Raw genomic sequence first — 15458 nt, forward strand, 5'->3', positions numbered from 1 at the left:
TTCTGCCTTTCTTTCTTTTCAAACAAGCCCAAACATTTTGACAACCGCTTGTTGCATTTTTGTCCCACTCTAATCCAAATTACATACAAAGTAGCGACATTAGGAGTCAAGAACAAAGTTGGTTACCGATTCAAAAAGGTTAAAATGTAACGGTAACGCTTATGTCTTATTTACATGATTAATAAAGTTAAAAATAAATAAAAATAATATGAAATTGGTGACATTATATTACATTTCAAATCATAGAGAATTATACATAGAGACGAGACACTCAGATTTGTTAAACAAAAATACAACAAATCATATGTTTGATACAAAAACAAAATACATTGACTAGTATGTATTTTGTTGTTGCCAGAGATAGTATGTATTTTGAACTTTTCATTGAAATTGAAAATAATATGGGATGAAAATTAAAAATTAATAATTAAAATCTCGGTAAAATGTATAATTTTTTGGATTTACTCTTTTAATAAGTAAATCAAAACCTAAACAGAAGTAAACCAATTTTTTTTGCCCCAATTGTTGCATCAAAAGGATGTTGTGGTCGACTTTCTTTTATGAAACTAGTCTGTGCTACAAACGTGTTACTGCAGTCTTTACTAACTGCTTTATGTGTTGGCTAGAGATTTGAGAGAAGACTTTTATCCCTATTTTCAACGTGTCCTGGATAGATTAATATGTTTGCTCAATAGTCACGATACTAACCAATTGGAGTGGACTTTTAGTGTGTTTCGCTTATATATTTATGGTTCTTAAGCCTTACTTGAAACGTAATATAGGCTTTGTCTTCAATTGTATACCACCCTTGCTGGACGAGAGACGCTATGAAGAACGTGTTACCAATTATGCCGTTTGTCATTTATTGCTCGGGATGTTCGTGATTATAGCAAGTTCCTGGAGTTTATATTGACAACTATAGAGCGTGAAAAAGCTGATAGTGTGCAGGGCTGTGCGAGTTTATTGAGATAAAGCGCGGCGTAAAGGCACAATTCCATGGCATTGCCGGAGACTTTGTAGTTTATTTTAGAATCTTTAGTGGCGGATAAGAAGATAAAACCACAACAGAGCTGTTGAATGATATAGTTTAATATCGTCAAATATTCCACTGTATTATTCATCATACCAAGTATCTGACAGTTATCCCAATGAAATTGTCTCTCAAATCTTATTAAGAGATTACACAAACGGTTGTACATTCGTAAAATTGTTCTCTTATTCGTGGAGGTGCAAGAGGTATGTGCCGGCAATCCAGCATAAACTAAATCCTTATGCTAACTATACTCAGGAATTGAAAGCCTTGGCCAGAAATGTGTTGCTGCTCAATGCCTTGGATAAACGAGCAATAATATTTTGAATAAAATATTTTTTTATTTTATTTATATTTGAAGTAACTATACAAAGAATAATAACAAGAAGTGAAACGCTGTCAAAAAAAACCTAAGTCGGTTGTCAAAAAAAACCTAACTATAAGAATGTATTGGTATCATTTTATTTATATGTATTGGTTTTCAAACCACTTTCACCACACTCCTCAAACACACAGAGCTGTAAAAAAGCGACCTTAAAAATTATAACAAAATGTTATTACAAAATTTCAAACAATTCTCAAATTATTTGAATGATATTTGATCTGGAGAGGTTTTATAAATAGATTTTTCCGCTTTTTATTCCATAATTTCTGCAAAAATTAAGTTTATTTAATTTTTTTTTATTAATTTCCAATACGAAATTTTACAAATGTGTTTATTTTAGTTTTTATTTCAACCCCCAAAAAATTAATGTCAAAAAAATTAAAAAATATTTTTTTTCGTTTGTAGAAAATATACACGTTTTGGTTATGATGTGTGGAAAAAAATAATAAAAATATTATGTGATGGTGAAAGTGTGTGTTAGAATTGCAATTTTATGCAATTTTCAAGAAAAAGTTTTGAAGTTAAATCTCTCTCTCAAGTGTGTTGAATTTACAATGTAAATTTTACATACTACTTGTATGTGAGAAGAGAGAGAAGTTGTTGTTGTAGAAAAAATGAGAGGCTTCCCTTCTTGTTATTCTTTGTAACTATACTTCAATAAAGGCAAAAATCGGATTATGTTTAATGAATATGGTAGCCCCTTTATTGTCAAATGCTTAATTGACATAAATAGAAAATGAAACTACCTTGTATTTTTTTATATCATGGTTACTACTCTTTGAAAAAATTTTATTCGGCATATACAATTTCTTTATTTGTTTTTTAGTTCCGTAATAAATTTAAAGTTTCGTAATAGATTAATGAAACAGGTTTATCATTAATCTAGTACGAAACCGTCGATGGCGTAAAACGCCTACGCCAACAGCGATTAATTAAATTAATTACAACTATACAGTACATTTATGTTATGCTAATATTACAGTTAAAATTTTTAGAATTGTTTCATAATCTAAATCTTACTTGAATGATTTTATTTATTTCAGATAGAGTCCATTTATAAGTACCAGAAATCGTTTATTTTTATGATTATCATATTACATATGTATATGAAATTTGTCATGAAAATTTGTTTGACATAATTTTCGATAAAATGATTTCTTTAATTACAATAATGTTTGAAATACATAATACATACATTTAAATGTTTAATAAGTATGTACAGTAGACGCTCACAAATTAGAGCTTTCAGTAATTCGAACTTCCAGAAATTAGAATCAGTGTTTGCAATACATTAAACGCTCTGAAATTCGAATTTAAAATTCTAATTTCAGAGCGTTTTTTTTTGTTATTTGAACGTAAGAAATCTCCTATTTATTTTTATTCTGTTTGAACATTGTAAAATTAAAAAGGGGAATCACCAAATTATATATGTTTTCTCCCTATTTGTTGATTTTTTTGTCGCATTTATGTATACTTGTGGCTAGTTTATTTGCGAAATTTGATACGCGTGTACATATTTTGGCAGTCTCTATTAAAAAGTGAAACTTATCATTAGAAGTGTCAAATAAACGTAAAAAACACTTTACCATTGGAAACTAAAGTCAAAATATTAGAAAAGCTTGTCAAAGGCGTTCAAGGGAACCGGTTAGCCCTAGATTTTAATGTGACAACACCTTCAATCAGCTACCTCAAATCATATAGAACAGCAATATTAAATGCTGTTTCCAACACATATCAGAAGGCAAGCAATAAATCTTTGCACTTTTTTAAATCAACGAGAACAAAAGTGTTCACTGACTGGGCCCATACTTAAACAGAAAGCTAAACAAATATTTAAATACCGATTAAGATGAAAATGCATTCCGTGCAAGTGATGGATGGTTTACCAAATTTAAGAAACGACACGGCATCCGTTTTTTAAAAATTTGTGGCGAGATTCTTTCCAGTGATGTTGCTTCAGTCACTCTTTTTATTCATCGGTATCGTACAAAGGTCGCTGAGATGGGGTTAATGGAATCACAAATATATAATGACGACGAAACCGGATTATTTTTTCGTTGCCAACCAGGCAGAAAATATGTCTATGCTTTTGAAAAAAACGGCCCTGGACATAAAATTCAAAAAGACAGAATTTCAATACTACTTGGTGCAAACTCTGATGGATCACATAAATTAGTTCCATTGGTAAATATTACTGATTATGTGTCAAACAAAGATCAGTTGTAAATTTGGCCATTGTGCAAGCAATCCCTCCAATAACTTTTATCTTTATTATTTAATTTTTTTTAAATACATATATAAAATAAATTAATTTTTTGGACTGAATTGTTATGTTTTTTAATTTAATTTATGAAAATACATTTAATGTAATGGACTAAATTGTTACGTTTTGTTTTCTTGTTTTATCAAATAAAATTGAATTAAAAAAATTTAAAAGTGTTTTATTATAGTTTTTGGAAGTAAATTTAGTCAATTTTTTTATTTTTTATTGGAAAAAAAAACGTCCAGAAATTAGAATTGCCTCAAAAACAAAGCGGTTCTAATTAGGAAGCGTCTACTGTATATTAATTTAAAAATTAATTTTGAAATTAAAATATCTTTATTTCCGTTACATCACTCCTCGTATATTCTTTCCTTTCCAATAAGGTATTCCAATTAATTACAGGAAGTCCACTAACAATAGCAACTCTGTTTTAAAAAAAATTATCTTTTTGTGAAGATGAAAAAGTAGTCGGTACAATCAGGATGACGAAAGTGAAAATAATTAATTGTAGTGATGGTAACTTTTTGTTTCAAAACCCGCTAAATTTAATTTATAAAAATACAAATTCTACTCCAGAGTGTAGATTATTTTAACTCCGGAGTTAACATTCAAACGTTATCATTAACATGACATATGTTAATTATTAAATTATAACCAGGGAAACCAGAAATATGCTCTAAAAAAGCGTTTTAAGCGCTTTAAATAAGCAGTAAAAACTTTAAAATAAGCTCTTAAAAAAACAAACTTTTACATAATTTTTAACCAAAAAAATATACTTTTATTTAAAAAAACCAATACAATTCATTTCTAAAAAGGTAAACTAACATAAAATAAACAAAAATAAAAAGAACTAAAACAAGTATAACAAAAAATAAATACAACATAGAAACAATAGGAACTTATGTTATGAAAAGGCCTCGAGAGGTATTTTTTAATGATATTTTATATAAATATGAAGACACTTCTTCAATTAAGAAAATTTTCAAATAAAAATCGTTGTCTATTGGATCTGAAAACATTTGTATACATAGAAAATGTTCTTTCGACATCAACTGATATTATAGGAGCACATTTAAAAGACAATATTTCTTTAACACTTAGAACGGTTAAGTTTGAATTAGAACTAAAATTTGATATTTAGATGGCGCTATTATTAAAATAGTGCTTATTTTATATTAAAAAAGCAATCTATTTTTCAATTTTGAATTTTAAACAACACAAGTAACACAACAGCGAAATATAAGTAAGACAAAATTAGTTTTTGATAAAGCCAAAATATGCTAGTAAAATATGCTCTAAAAAGCCAATAATATGACATATATATGCTCTTAAAACAAATATATGCAAAAAAATGCATTTAAGGGTAAAATATGCACTAACAAATCGATGCCAAAATTCTTAAATAGTTCTGAAACATATAAATATCTTCACCAGAAAAAATATGCATTTGCATATTTTGGTTTCCCTGATTATAACTTACAAGAGACAAAGGGACAGAATGTGTTTCTTTAAACTATTGTCAGATTCATTCTTTGATAAGGTCTTGGGGGGAAACATATTTTATTATCGTAATATGTATTTCAGACATACAGGACTGTCAAACATTTTACTGGAGTGCAATTTTATGGCGTTCAGAATAATCGTTATCAAAACAATTTTGCTGTAGAACCAGAACCTGTTTATCTCAAAATGGTTTTCAAGATTTATGTACATGAATTTGATTTACAAATGCTTTGAAAAATCGTTACCCTCCCAAATACAATGTTCCCCTGTAATGGAGACATAAAAACGTTAGAATTGACTGAAAAATCTCCACATTGGCAACAGTGCTAATTGACAGAAAACTGCCGGGCAAATGAACGAGTATTCGTCAGATTGTTCTGGTCTTCTGAGAGTTAAAAGTGTTTCTTTAATTTGTTGAGAGGTTAAATAATTTTACTGCACGTTTTAAATCGTGTAACGTGAAAGTTTAAATATAAAATCGAAACAATTAAATAATAAGCTGCAACTTTGCTTATATCTGAATTAAAAATATCTTAGATTTTTGCAAAACACACACAAGCAGTGTAAGTAGTAAATATAACCATGAAAAAATAATGAAATTTGTGCAAAATATTCTCCAAGTGATTACATAAGAAGGTTGTCAAAAGAATATTAAATAAAAAGTATTTTGGAAGAGATAATTTTCTAGAAATTTCATCATAATTTGTGTTGTTGACAAATACAGCAGCAAAAGTGAAGGTTATATTACAAAAAGGATCGATATTTAATTAAAACCGTTTTTTCATTAATAATTTTTTATTATAAAAATTGCAGTGCCCGACCGGCAAAAGTGATTGAAATTTAAATTGAGAAGAGTGAAGTGAAGAGATAAGCACAAAATTAAAAAAGTTGCCTGACATGTGTTTTCATGTTTTTCCATTCTTTGTTCTATTGTATTTGATTTAAACAGAGGAGATACCGCATATTCCAATTATTATATTGTCAAATGTTAATTAATGTTTTTAATTTTGGTGGTTACATAAAGACGACTTTTACTCTATAACTCTGATACATGTCTTCCATATGCAAATGGTACTTTGAACTAATATTAATTTCTGCGTATAGAGGTATATGTGCGAATTTTTGGAAATTGACATTTAAATTTTATGAAAATTATGTAAAAGCTCACATTTTTCTTCTCTTAATTCAAGATTTAATTCGACTATTCGAATTGTACTCCGTTGATAAACATGCTTTGTTATCTCTAATTGTTTATATGTTTAAGAATATTCTCGAAAATACTATAGATTACAGCAGCAGATCTATATACAGTAGCCTACATACTGGAAAAAAATATGGTATAAATCAAGATCAGCGAAACAGCTTGCATTTTTATAATTTCTTTGGTGTTGATAGCTCTCATAATTAGAAGCACAAAAACATTAATATTTTTGCCTGCTCTCTCTTAGTTTAAGAGTTATATGAATTTAAAGTCAATACATATAATAGTACATTTCTCATATATTTGGAAAACAAACTGATCGTTATGGGTATCATTTAATAGTGCTTCACAATACCTTTAATATGATATATAATATGGTACAGTTTATTAATATTGTGAACCAAAAATTCCTTTTTTATTTTATATGACAGTACATCCGAAAATTTTGATATACAGAAAAAGTGATTTTAGCGAAGCCGGTGTTCGATACACCCCAGAGTTAAAAGTCCCTTCACCCGGCCGAAGGCCGGCAATACCGAAAATGTGAATATTTACAGAAAAAAAATTATGAAAATGTAAACTGTTACGCGGATCTTGATTTGTTCCAAAAATATGTTAACTTTAGTTAACTGTTTTTTTAGTTTTTTTTTATGAAATATATAATAATAATATGTCGATTTTAGCAAAAATATTTTCAAATAACGCACAAAAGTTCACTGTTATTAGAGTTACTGATTTTGAGTGAAATAACGTCGGTCACGCCTACTTTTGGGTGGGCGGTGCTTTTAAGTTTCATAATATTTTGAACTTTAAAGCACCAAAAAAAATTAAGTTATTTGACTCAGAATCAATAATTCTAATAACGGTGAAATTTTGGAGGTTATAGGATATGTTGCTAAAACACTTAACCCTTTCGGGACTACTGGCAATATACGTCCCTGCAATTTTCAAACTTTCGTATAATCTTTATTTTCAATGCAATTTCTTATCTAAATAACCCCTAGTCCATGTTTAAGAGTTCATTATAATATTTTAATAAAAACATAACAGTACATGCAGCTTGACAATGAATTTCACATTGTTGAAATTGTCGATTATTTAAATAAAGAATGAAATGAAATTTGAGCAATATGTAAGAATTCCGCACAGAGGTATATACAAAAAATAGAGGGAAATAAATCTGTAACTTTTAAACGCTTAGTTAGTCTAATTTGAATGAAATTTGACATCCGCAACGAGGAAGTTTTATCGAGTTCAAGTTTTGAGTTTGGAGCTCAAGGAGCGCGGCCAGGGGAAGTTGGTCACATCGGATATATTAAATTTTTAAAACGATTTTCGATTTCGTTTGGATTCCGATTTCAAAAAATTACATATACAGCCCAATTATGAATAAAAATTCCCCGGGAGTTTTTCCTCTTTTCACATTTTTCCTATTCAAACTCAATGGGAAAAAACTCCCGGGGAACAAACTCCCGCGGCTGATAAAGAATCTCCTCTTCAGGCATTACAAAAAACTTATCGTATCTATCAATTATCTCTTATAGCTTAGGAGATATTCGTATTTGAAAATTAAATTTTCAACATTTTTAAGCACCTTGCTCCAGTTTTTTGATATCAGAGGGTCCAAATATTTTCCGACTTTCTCCATTATTATTTTATTAGAAAAAAATCAAGTTACACATTCAAGTGTTGTTTTTGTTTTCACATAGTTTTTGTTTTACTAATACATTCTCACCACTTAGGCTTTTGACAACTAAGTTAAGTCTTTGACAGACGAGTTTTTGTTCTATGTCTATATTTAATATACCGAATTAATTTTTCGGAATAAGACTGAAAAAAAGTATGTCATAAAATGTGTTTACAGTTAAGAAATATTAATTTTGTATTAATAGAGTTAAGTTTTAATTTATTAAGTAGAAATTTATAACCGATTATGGCCAATAAGCTAGGTAGTTGAAAAAATAATAAATAAAAATAAATAAAATTTAATAGAAGGAAGCTGAAAAATATCCCAAAAGCTTTGTTTTAAAAATATTGTTAGTTTTCGTGAACTCGAGAAACTCTAAAGGCAGACTATTCCAATAAACATTGACTCTGACAACAAAAGACCGTACAATAAGATATATAAATACCCAATTGTAAGAAATACATTTTAAATTGGATTTTTCATATTATGTAATGGATACAACAAATCAAAAGGTAGATAAGTAATATATGAAAAAGTCTAAAAAAAATGTTATCACAAAAATTAACATAACCCAGCAAAAAAAAATTGAAGTTGTTCAAGAAGAATGTATATTTTCATGAGTTCTTTAGTACTTATTTACTCAAATTCATTTAAAATACCTTTCTAAATTATAATAAATTTATCATAACCGAACCCATGAAAAATCACATCCAATACTCTCATTCAACTCTAATATAGAAATTGCAATATATCACTATAATTTAGTATTTTTTAGGATTTAAAATGAACGAGCATTTTATTTTTCATTTCTTATAATAAACATTCAAAATAACATTAGAGTTATTAAATGTTTGTGTTTAATATTAAAATTTGTATATTTTGTATTTAAGAATGCATATTAAAATTAATATTGTGCACCAATGAAAATAAGTATTAGAATCATGCTTCTTTCATTGGTTTAAAGCACTTCAGTGAATAAACTATAGTTTATTCACTGAACTTTCATTGGTTTTAAGCAATCGTTTTAATGTTAGACAGTTTCGCTCAATGCGAACCCATGCTCGCCAATGACACGCTAATGTTAAAATCATGCATGTTTCACCTAAAAAAGAACCAGTTCATTATCAGTGGCACCCATGCATTTACTACATCTTTTGCATGTTTTTTTTTTGCTGGGAACTCTTTAATTTTTTGGTTTTAAGTTTTTCTGGATTTAGGCTGGTTCAAATTATAGACGAAGAAATTGCATACCCCCTTACGCACTTTAAATCTTGTAAATTCTTCCATTTTTTTTGGAGCTATTGAAAGTGGATCAGAATGGAAGGGTTTCAGTTCAATATGACATGTGTATGGTTTTATTCGAAAAGGAAGGTCAACTTAATTTTTATCACATATTATTTTATACTTTACGCAACCACTTAGAAGATGCCAATGTGACCTTTATTTTAAATTAAACGTTTATATACCTATATAAACATAAAATTTGTCAATTAAAAATAATTGGTCAGATTCGTGATCAGCATGTCCAAATTAATAAGAAAGCATATTCTATAAGTGAAAATTAGACAAAATATTAAAGTTAAAAAGTCAGAAGTATATTTTTTTTTAAATAGAGAAATTGTTGAATAGTTTGCCATCAAAAACTCGTTTTCATGAAAACCTACGATATAGGGCACTGAATATAGCAATAAACAATGATGTTATAATTTCTTATATTCCCTACTACAATTGATTGGGTTCTTTCCGACTCTTAAATTTAGTTTGTAAGTGGATAAATCAAGTGTTCATTTTTTTAAACAAAAATTTCTTATATAAACCGTTTATAACTATATACATAGGTCTCGGCGAACGGATTTTTGACATAATGATACTTTACGATTTAATTCTTTTTAATCTAATAATATTTTCAGTATTCCATTTATCTTTTTTCGAATTAATAATAATATCTTAAATTACTCTTGCCGTAATTTCAGATGTTCCGCCTTCCAGTTACACTTGCCCGTTCCTCCATTGCCCGCCAATTGGCTGTGCGTGGTTATGCAAAAGATGTTAAATTCGGTGCAGAAGTCCGTGCTATGATGTTGCAAGGTGTCGATGTTCTTGCCGATGCTGTTGCCGTAACAATGGGTCCCAAGGGTCGCAATGTCATAATTGAACAATCGTGGGGTTCTCCCAAAATCACCAAGGATGGTGTCACTGTTGCCAAGTCGATTGAGTTGAAAGATAAGTTCCAAAACATTGGTGCTAAATTGGTGCAAGATGTTGCCAACAACACAAACGAAGAGGCTGGTGATGGTACTACCACCGCCACTGTTTTGGCTCGTGCTATTGCTAAGGAGGGTTTTGAAAAAATCTCCAAGGGCGCCAATCCCGTCGAAATCCGTCGCGGTGTTATGTTGGCTGTCGAGACCGTCAAAGACAACTTGAAGGCCATGTCTCGCCCCGTAAGCACACCCGAAGAAATTGCTCAAGTAGCTACCATTTCTGCCAACGGTGATAAAGCCATCGGTGATTTGATTAGTGAAGCCATGAAGAAAGTTGGCCGTGATGGTGTCATTACCGTCAAGGATGGCAAGACCTTGATCGATGAGTTGGAAGTTATCGAAGGCATGAAATTCGATAGAGGCTACATCTCTCCTTACTTCATCAACTCCTCCAAGGGCGCCAAGGTTGAATTCCAAGATGCCTTGTTGCTTTTGTCCGAAAAGAAAATCTCCTCTGTCCAAAGCATCATTCCCGCCCTCGAATTGGCCAACCAACAACGCAAGCCTTTGGTCATTATTGCTGAAGATATTGATGGTGAAGCTTTGAGCACTTTGGTTGTCAACCGTTTGAAGATCGGTCTCCAAGTAGCCGCTGTCAAAGCTCCAGGCTTTGGTGACAACCGCAAATCGACCCTCACCGACATGGCTATTGCCTCCGGCGGCATTGTATTCGGTGATGATGCTAACCTTGTCAAATTGGAAGATGTTAACGTGAATGATCTCGGCAAAGTTGGCGAGGTTGTTATTACTAAGGACGACACCTTGTTGTTGAAGGGCAAGGGCAAGAAAGAAGACATTGATCGTCGCGTCGGTCAACTCAAGGATCAAATCGCTGAAACCACATCCGAATACGAAAAAGAGAAATTGCAAGAACGTTTGGCTCGTTTGGCTTCCGGTGTTGCTTTGTTGCGTGTCGGTGGCTCCAGTGAAGTTGAGGTTAACGAGAAGAAGGATCGCGTACATGATGCTCTCAATGCTACCCGCGCAGCCGTTGAAGAAGGTATTGTTCCCGGTGGTGGTACTGCCCTTTTGCGTTGCATCGCCAAATTGGATAACCTCAAGGGACAAAATGAAGATCAAAATATGGGCATTGAAATTGTTCGCCGTGCTCTTCGTATGCCATGCATGACCATCGCCAAGAACGCTGGCGTCGATGGTGCCATGGTTGTTGCCAAGGTTGAAAACAAAGAAGGTGACTGGGGTTACGATGCATTGAAGGGTGAATACGGTAACCTCATCGAAAAGGGTATCATTGATCCCACCAAGGTAAGATAACTCTTTGATATAAAACTTTGTTAACATTATTACAACTAAAATCTAATTGTGCCATTTCTTTTGCGTTTATCTTGTAGGTCGTACGCACTGCTATTACCGATGCCTCCGGTGTAGCTTCCTTGTTGACCACAGCCGAAGCTGTCGTCACTGAACTTCCAAAAGAAGATGGTCCCGCTGGTATGCCCGGTATGGGTGGTATGGGCGGTATGGGAGGAATGGGCGGTATGGGTGGCATGATGTAAATTGATGTTGCAAATACTGTCTGTGTTAACTCTTCATTCGTTTAACTTTAATCTTACTATAAATTTTAAATAATTTTAATGTTTAAATCATAACAATCTAAAAAAAAACAATACCACACATACCACATACGAGTACTACATGCATAAAATTTATAATTATTAATTAATTTCTATAATAATTTTGTTTTTTTTAATGATTATTTTTCTATTTTTTTTACATGTTATATATGTAAATGAAAATAAATAAAAATACATATACAGATTAATTATTTTTGTTAGTTGTAAAAAAAAAAGAAACTTATTGAATAAAACTGATTTTTGTTAAAAACAAAAAGACACGCTGACTTATTAATTTTGTTCTTAAAATCGAATTCGAATAATTATCGAACCGTATTTAGTTACATATCGATGGCTTAATATAAAAAAGGCGTAACTCGATTTTTTGTTACTTTACAGGAGAAGGAAAAAACTTAATAAAATCCATAAAATTTTAAACACAAGAAAAGTTTCAATGTAATTTTTAAAAAGAAGAGACTTCACATTTTATTTCTCATTTAAAATTTATTTATTTTTATTTAAATTAAGTTATTTAATATACCCTTTTTACATTGATATTTTTGAAAACAAAAAATTAGTTACGCCTTTTTTATATTAAGCCATCGATATACATAATAGTACTTATCAACGAAAACATCGCCTTGATGTGGATATATAAAAAAAATAATAATATATGCCATCGTACGTGAGTGACATTTGTACGCTTACAGAGTGGAATCAATTTTGCAAAAAGAAAAACTGAAAAATAATTAGATTTTTATGTTCCATTCAGAGGGTACTAAATTTACAAAAAAAGGACATGTAAAAATATGCGAAAATCTGTGTGCGAGTTGTTTTTTTCTTTTAATTTCTTACACTTAGACTGCTACATACTAATTAAAAAATTTACTGTTATTTTTACTTTTAAAAAATTGTAATAAGCTATCACTTAGGGCTATCACCTTTTTCAATTGAAAATAAGAACTTTTCAATTCAATTCAGAAAATATCAATTGGAATTGAGATTTTTCATTTGATATTCAGAAAATTCCAATTAAAAATGAGATTTTTAATTTCAAATTATGAAAATAACAATTGATAATGAGAATTTTCTTTTGAAATACGGAAAAGAACAATTGAAATTGAGAATTTTAATTTAAAATTCGGAAAAGAACAATTGATAATGAGAATTTTCATTTAAAATTCGGAATAGAACAATTGAAATTGAGAATTTTAATTTCAAATTCGGAAACCGACAATTGATAATGAGAATTTTCATTTATAATTCGGAAAAGAAAAATTCAGCCCAATTACGAATAAAAAGTTTTTTCCCTTTTCTCATTTGTCCTATTCAAATTCAATGGGAAAAAACTGCCGGGGAACAAACTCCCTCGGAGTTTTTTATTCATAATTGGGCTGATTGAAAATGAGAATTTTCATTTAAAATTTGGAAAAGCTCAGTTGAAAATTAGAATTTTTTATTTCAAATTAGGAAAATAACAAATGAAAAGAAGACGAACCAATAACGGCTAGAATCATCACTCAAAGTTGGGAAATACAGATTCCTACTAGGAGTTGCATTTGGCCATATAAGTCTGCATGTGCAAACTCTAAAATGCTGTTTGCTCTTGACATTGCAACTTTTGGAAATGGTCCTGTTGTTAACTTGGATTTTAAACATACTGAGTATGTATGAGTACATGTTTCTATTGTGTGCACTTCTTATGGAATAAAAATAAAAATGAAAAACTAAGTTTTATTATTTATGCCAATAGGTAATTCAAACAATACACTTTACCTAAAAACTATGTTAATATAACTATTAGAATTAGTAACATCTTCGAATTTATTTGTACGAAGTTTTTTTGTTTATTTAATTGTCAATTGAAAATATTTTTGGTGCAAAAAGGGTATGTATATATTAAATTAACTTTAATAATATGAAAATTTAAGTAAATTATATTTTTAGCAATATAATCAAACGCGTGGAGACACGCGACATGTATAGAATGAAGTAAAAGTGTTATTCACGTTGTTGATAGACCTTCAACTTCAGCAGTGGCCCAACAACAATTACAGCAAAGACGTTCAAAAACTCAAATAAATTTACAAACGCGAGATCTTACGAAACTTTTGGTGAAACAAGTCCCCAAAAGAAATCAAAATTCCACAATACCACCACAGACATAGTCTTCGGACAATGAAAGAGATTATTTTCAAAATCAAGTAGCCCACAACAAGCTCAACTCCCGACAAATCTACCGGTATGGAAATGTTTCAATATTTTAATTAACTGTTCTGTTAATGGTGTTTAGTTAATTATTTGGTATTATTAAGGGCCATTATTACAACTTGCCTTTATAGTTAAAGGTAACTTTAAGCAATAGAAAAAGGTACCCTTAAAGTTAACTTTAACTATAAAGACAAGTTGTAATAATGGCCCTAAGAATAAAATAAGAATTTGAATGTTAGTATATGGAATGTCCATCTCTATCTCAGATTGCAGGTTTCAATCAAAAATAGTGATACTATAACAATTGTTTCTTAAGTTTATTATTAATAAAACAAAACCTTTAAATCTGACTTGTACTGGAACAGATCAAAAGATAGAGATGGACAGACATTCCACATAGTAACATTTACATTCATAAGGTTAGATATTAATTGCTTCCAAAATCAATTTTATTTGTAATGTTTTACTCCATTAAGTTTTCATTTTATCAATAAATAAAAATAAATTAAATAAAAAATCAATTTCATTGTAAGTAATTTTTCAATAGGATGGTGACCCAATGCACACGTCAAAAATCGTAAAGAATGGTGTTCCTAGAAAAATTTCTTCTTAATGCAGTTATCATCTCAATGTCTTGAGTTCAATCCTATTGAGAATTTTTAATGAATCGTGAATTGGCGGTTGAAACAATACCGATTAACTCCTACCAATTTGTACGAGCTTTAACAGCGGATTGAGCACTAGAGAGAGAGTATTCCAAAAAAAGTTAATGAAAAATTTATAGAAAATATGCCAATGCGTGTAAAATTTAGTTTACATAATAAAGGATTTTGAAATTATTTTTAAAAAATGCAATTCTTCCCTAAAATTATTGTGGGGTGCAATTGAGTACATGCGAGTTATTTTAGTTTTGTCTGTTTTTTTATTTAGAACTGGATGTTTTTTGTTTTGAATTGTAATTAATTTTGTTACATATTATACATAAAATAAATGACAGAAAAAATTTTTGGATTTGCTTTATTAGTTTTATTTTTATTCCATAAGAAGTGCACAAAATATAAACATGTACTCATTTAAGCTCCCCACTGTACATACCTATGTCGCATTTAAAATCACTGTTACATGCATAGAGAATTATACATAGAGACGAGACACTCTGATTTGTCAAACAAAAATACAACAAATAATATTTCTGATACAACATTGACTAGCATGTATTTTGTTGTTGCAAGAGATAGGTTTTTGACAACAGACTTAGGTTTTTGACAATTCCGTCTCGTCTCTATGTTACCCTATGGTTACATGCCTCAATGCATAGAGAACATAGAGCGGAAACTTGG

The 15458-nt window shown here is 30.2% G+C and overlaps 1 protein-coding gene across 1 annotated transcript; it reads left to right on the plus strand.

Moving 5' to 3' along the window:
• The first annotated feature begins 5548 nt into the window (after nucleotides 1-5548).
• On the plus strand, nucleotides 5549-12184 carry Hsp60A (Heat shock protein 60A). The gene is made up of 3 exons (XM_065510415.1): nucleotides 5549-5744; nucleotides 10043-11599; nucleotides 11686-12184. Exons 2-3 carry the CDS (start codon nucleotides 10043-10045, stop codon nucleotides 11848-11850), a joined length of 1722 nt encoding a protein of 573 aa, XP_065366487.1. The 5' UTR covers nucleotides 5549-5744; the 3' UTR covers nucleotides 11851-12184.
• Nucleotides 12185-15458: the final 3274 nt, after the last annotated feature.

The sequence above is a fragment of the Calliphora vicina genome, chromosome 4, assembly GCF_958450345.1.
Source record: "Calliphora vicina chromosome 4, idCalVici1.1, whole genome shotgun sequence".
Lineage (NCBI taxonomy): Eukaryota > Metazoa > Arthropoda > Insecta > Diptera > Calliphoridae > Calliphora > Calliphora vicina.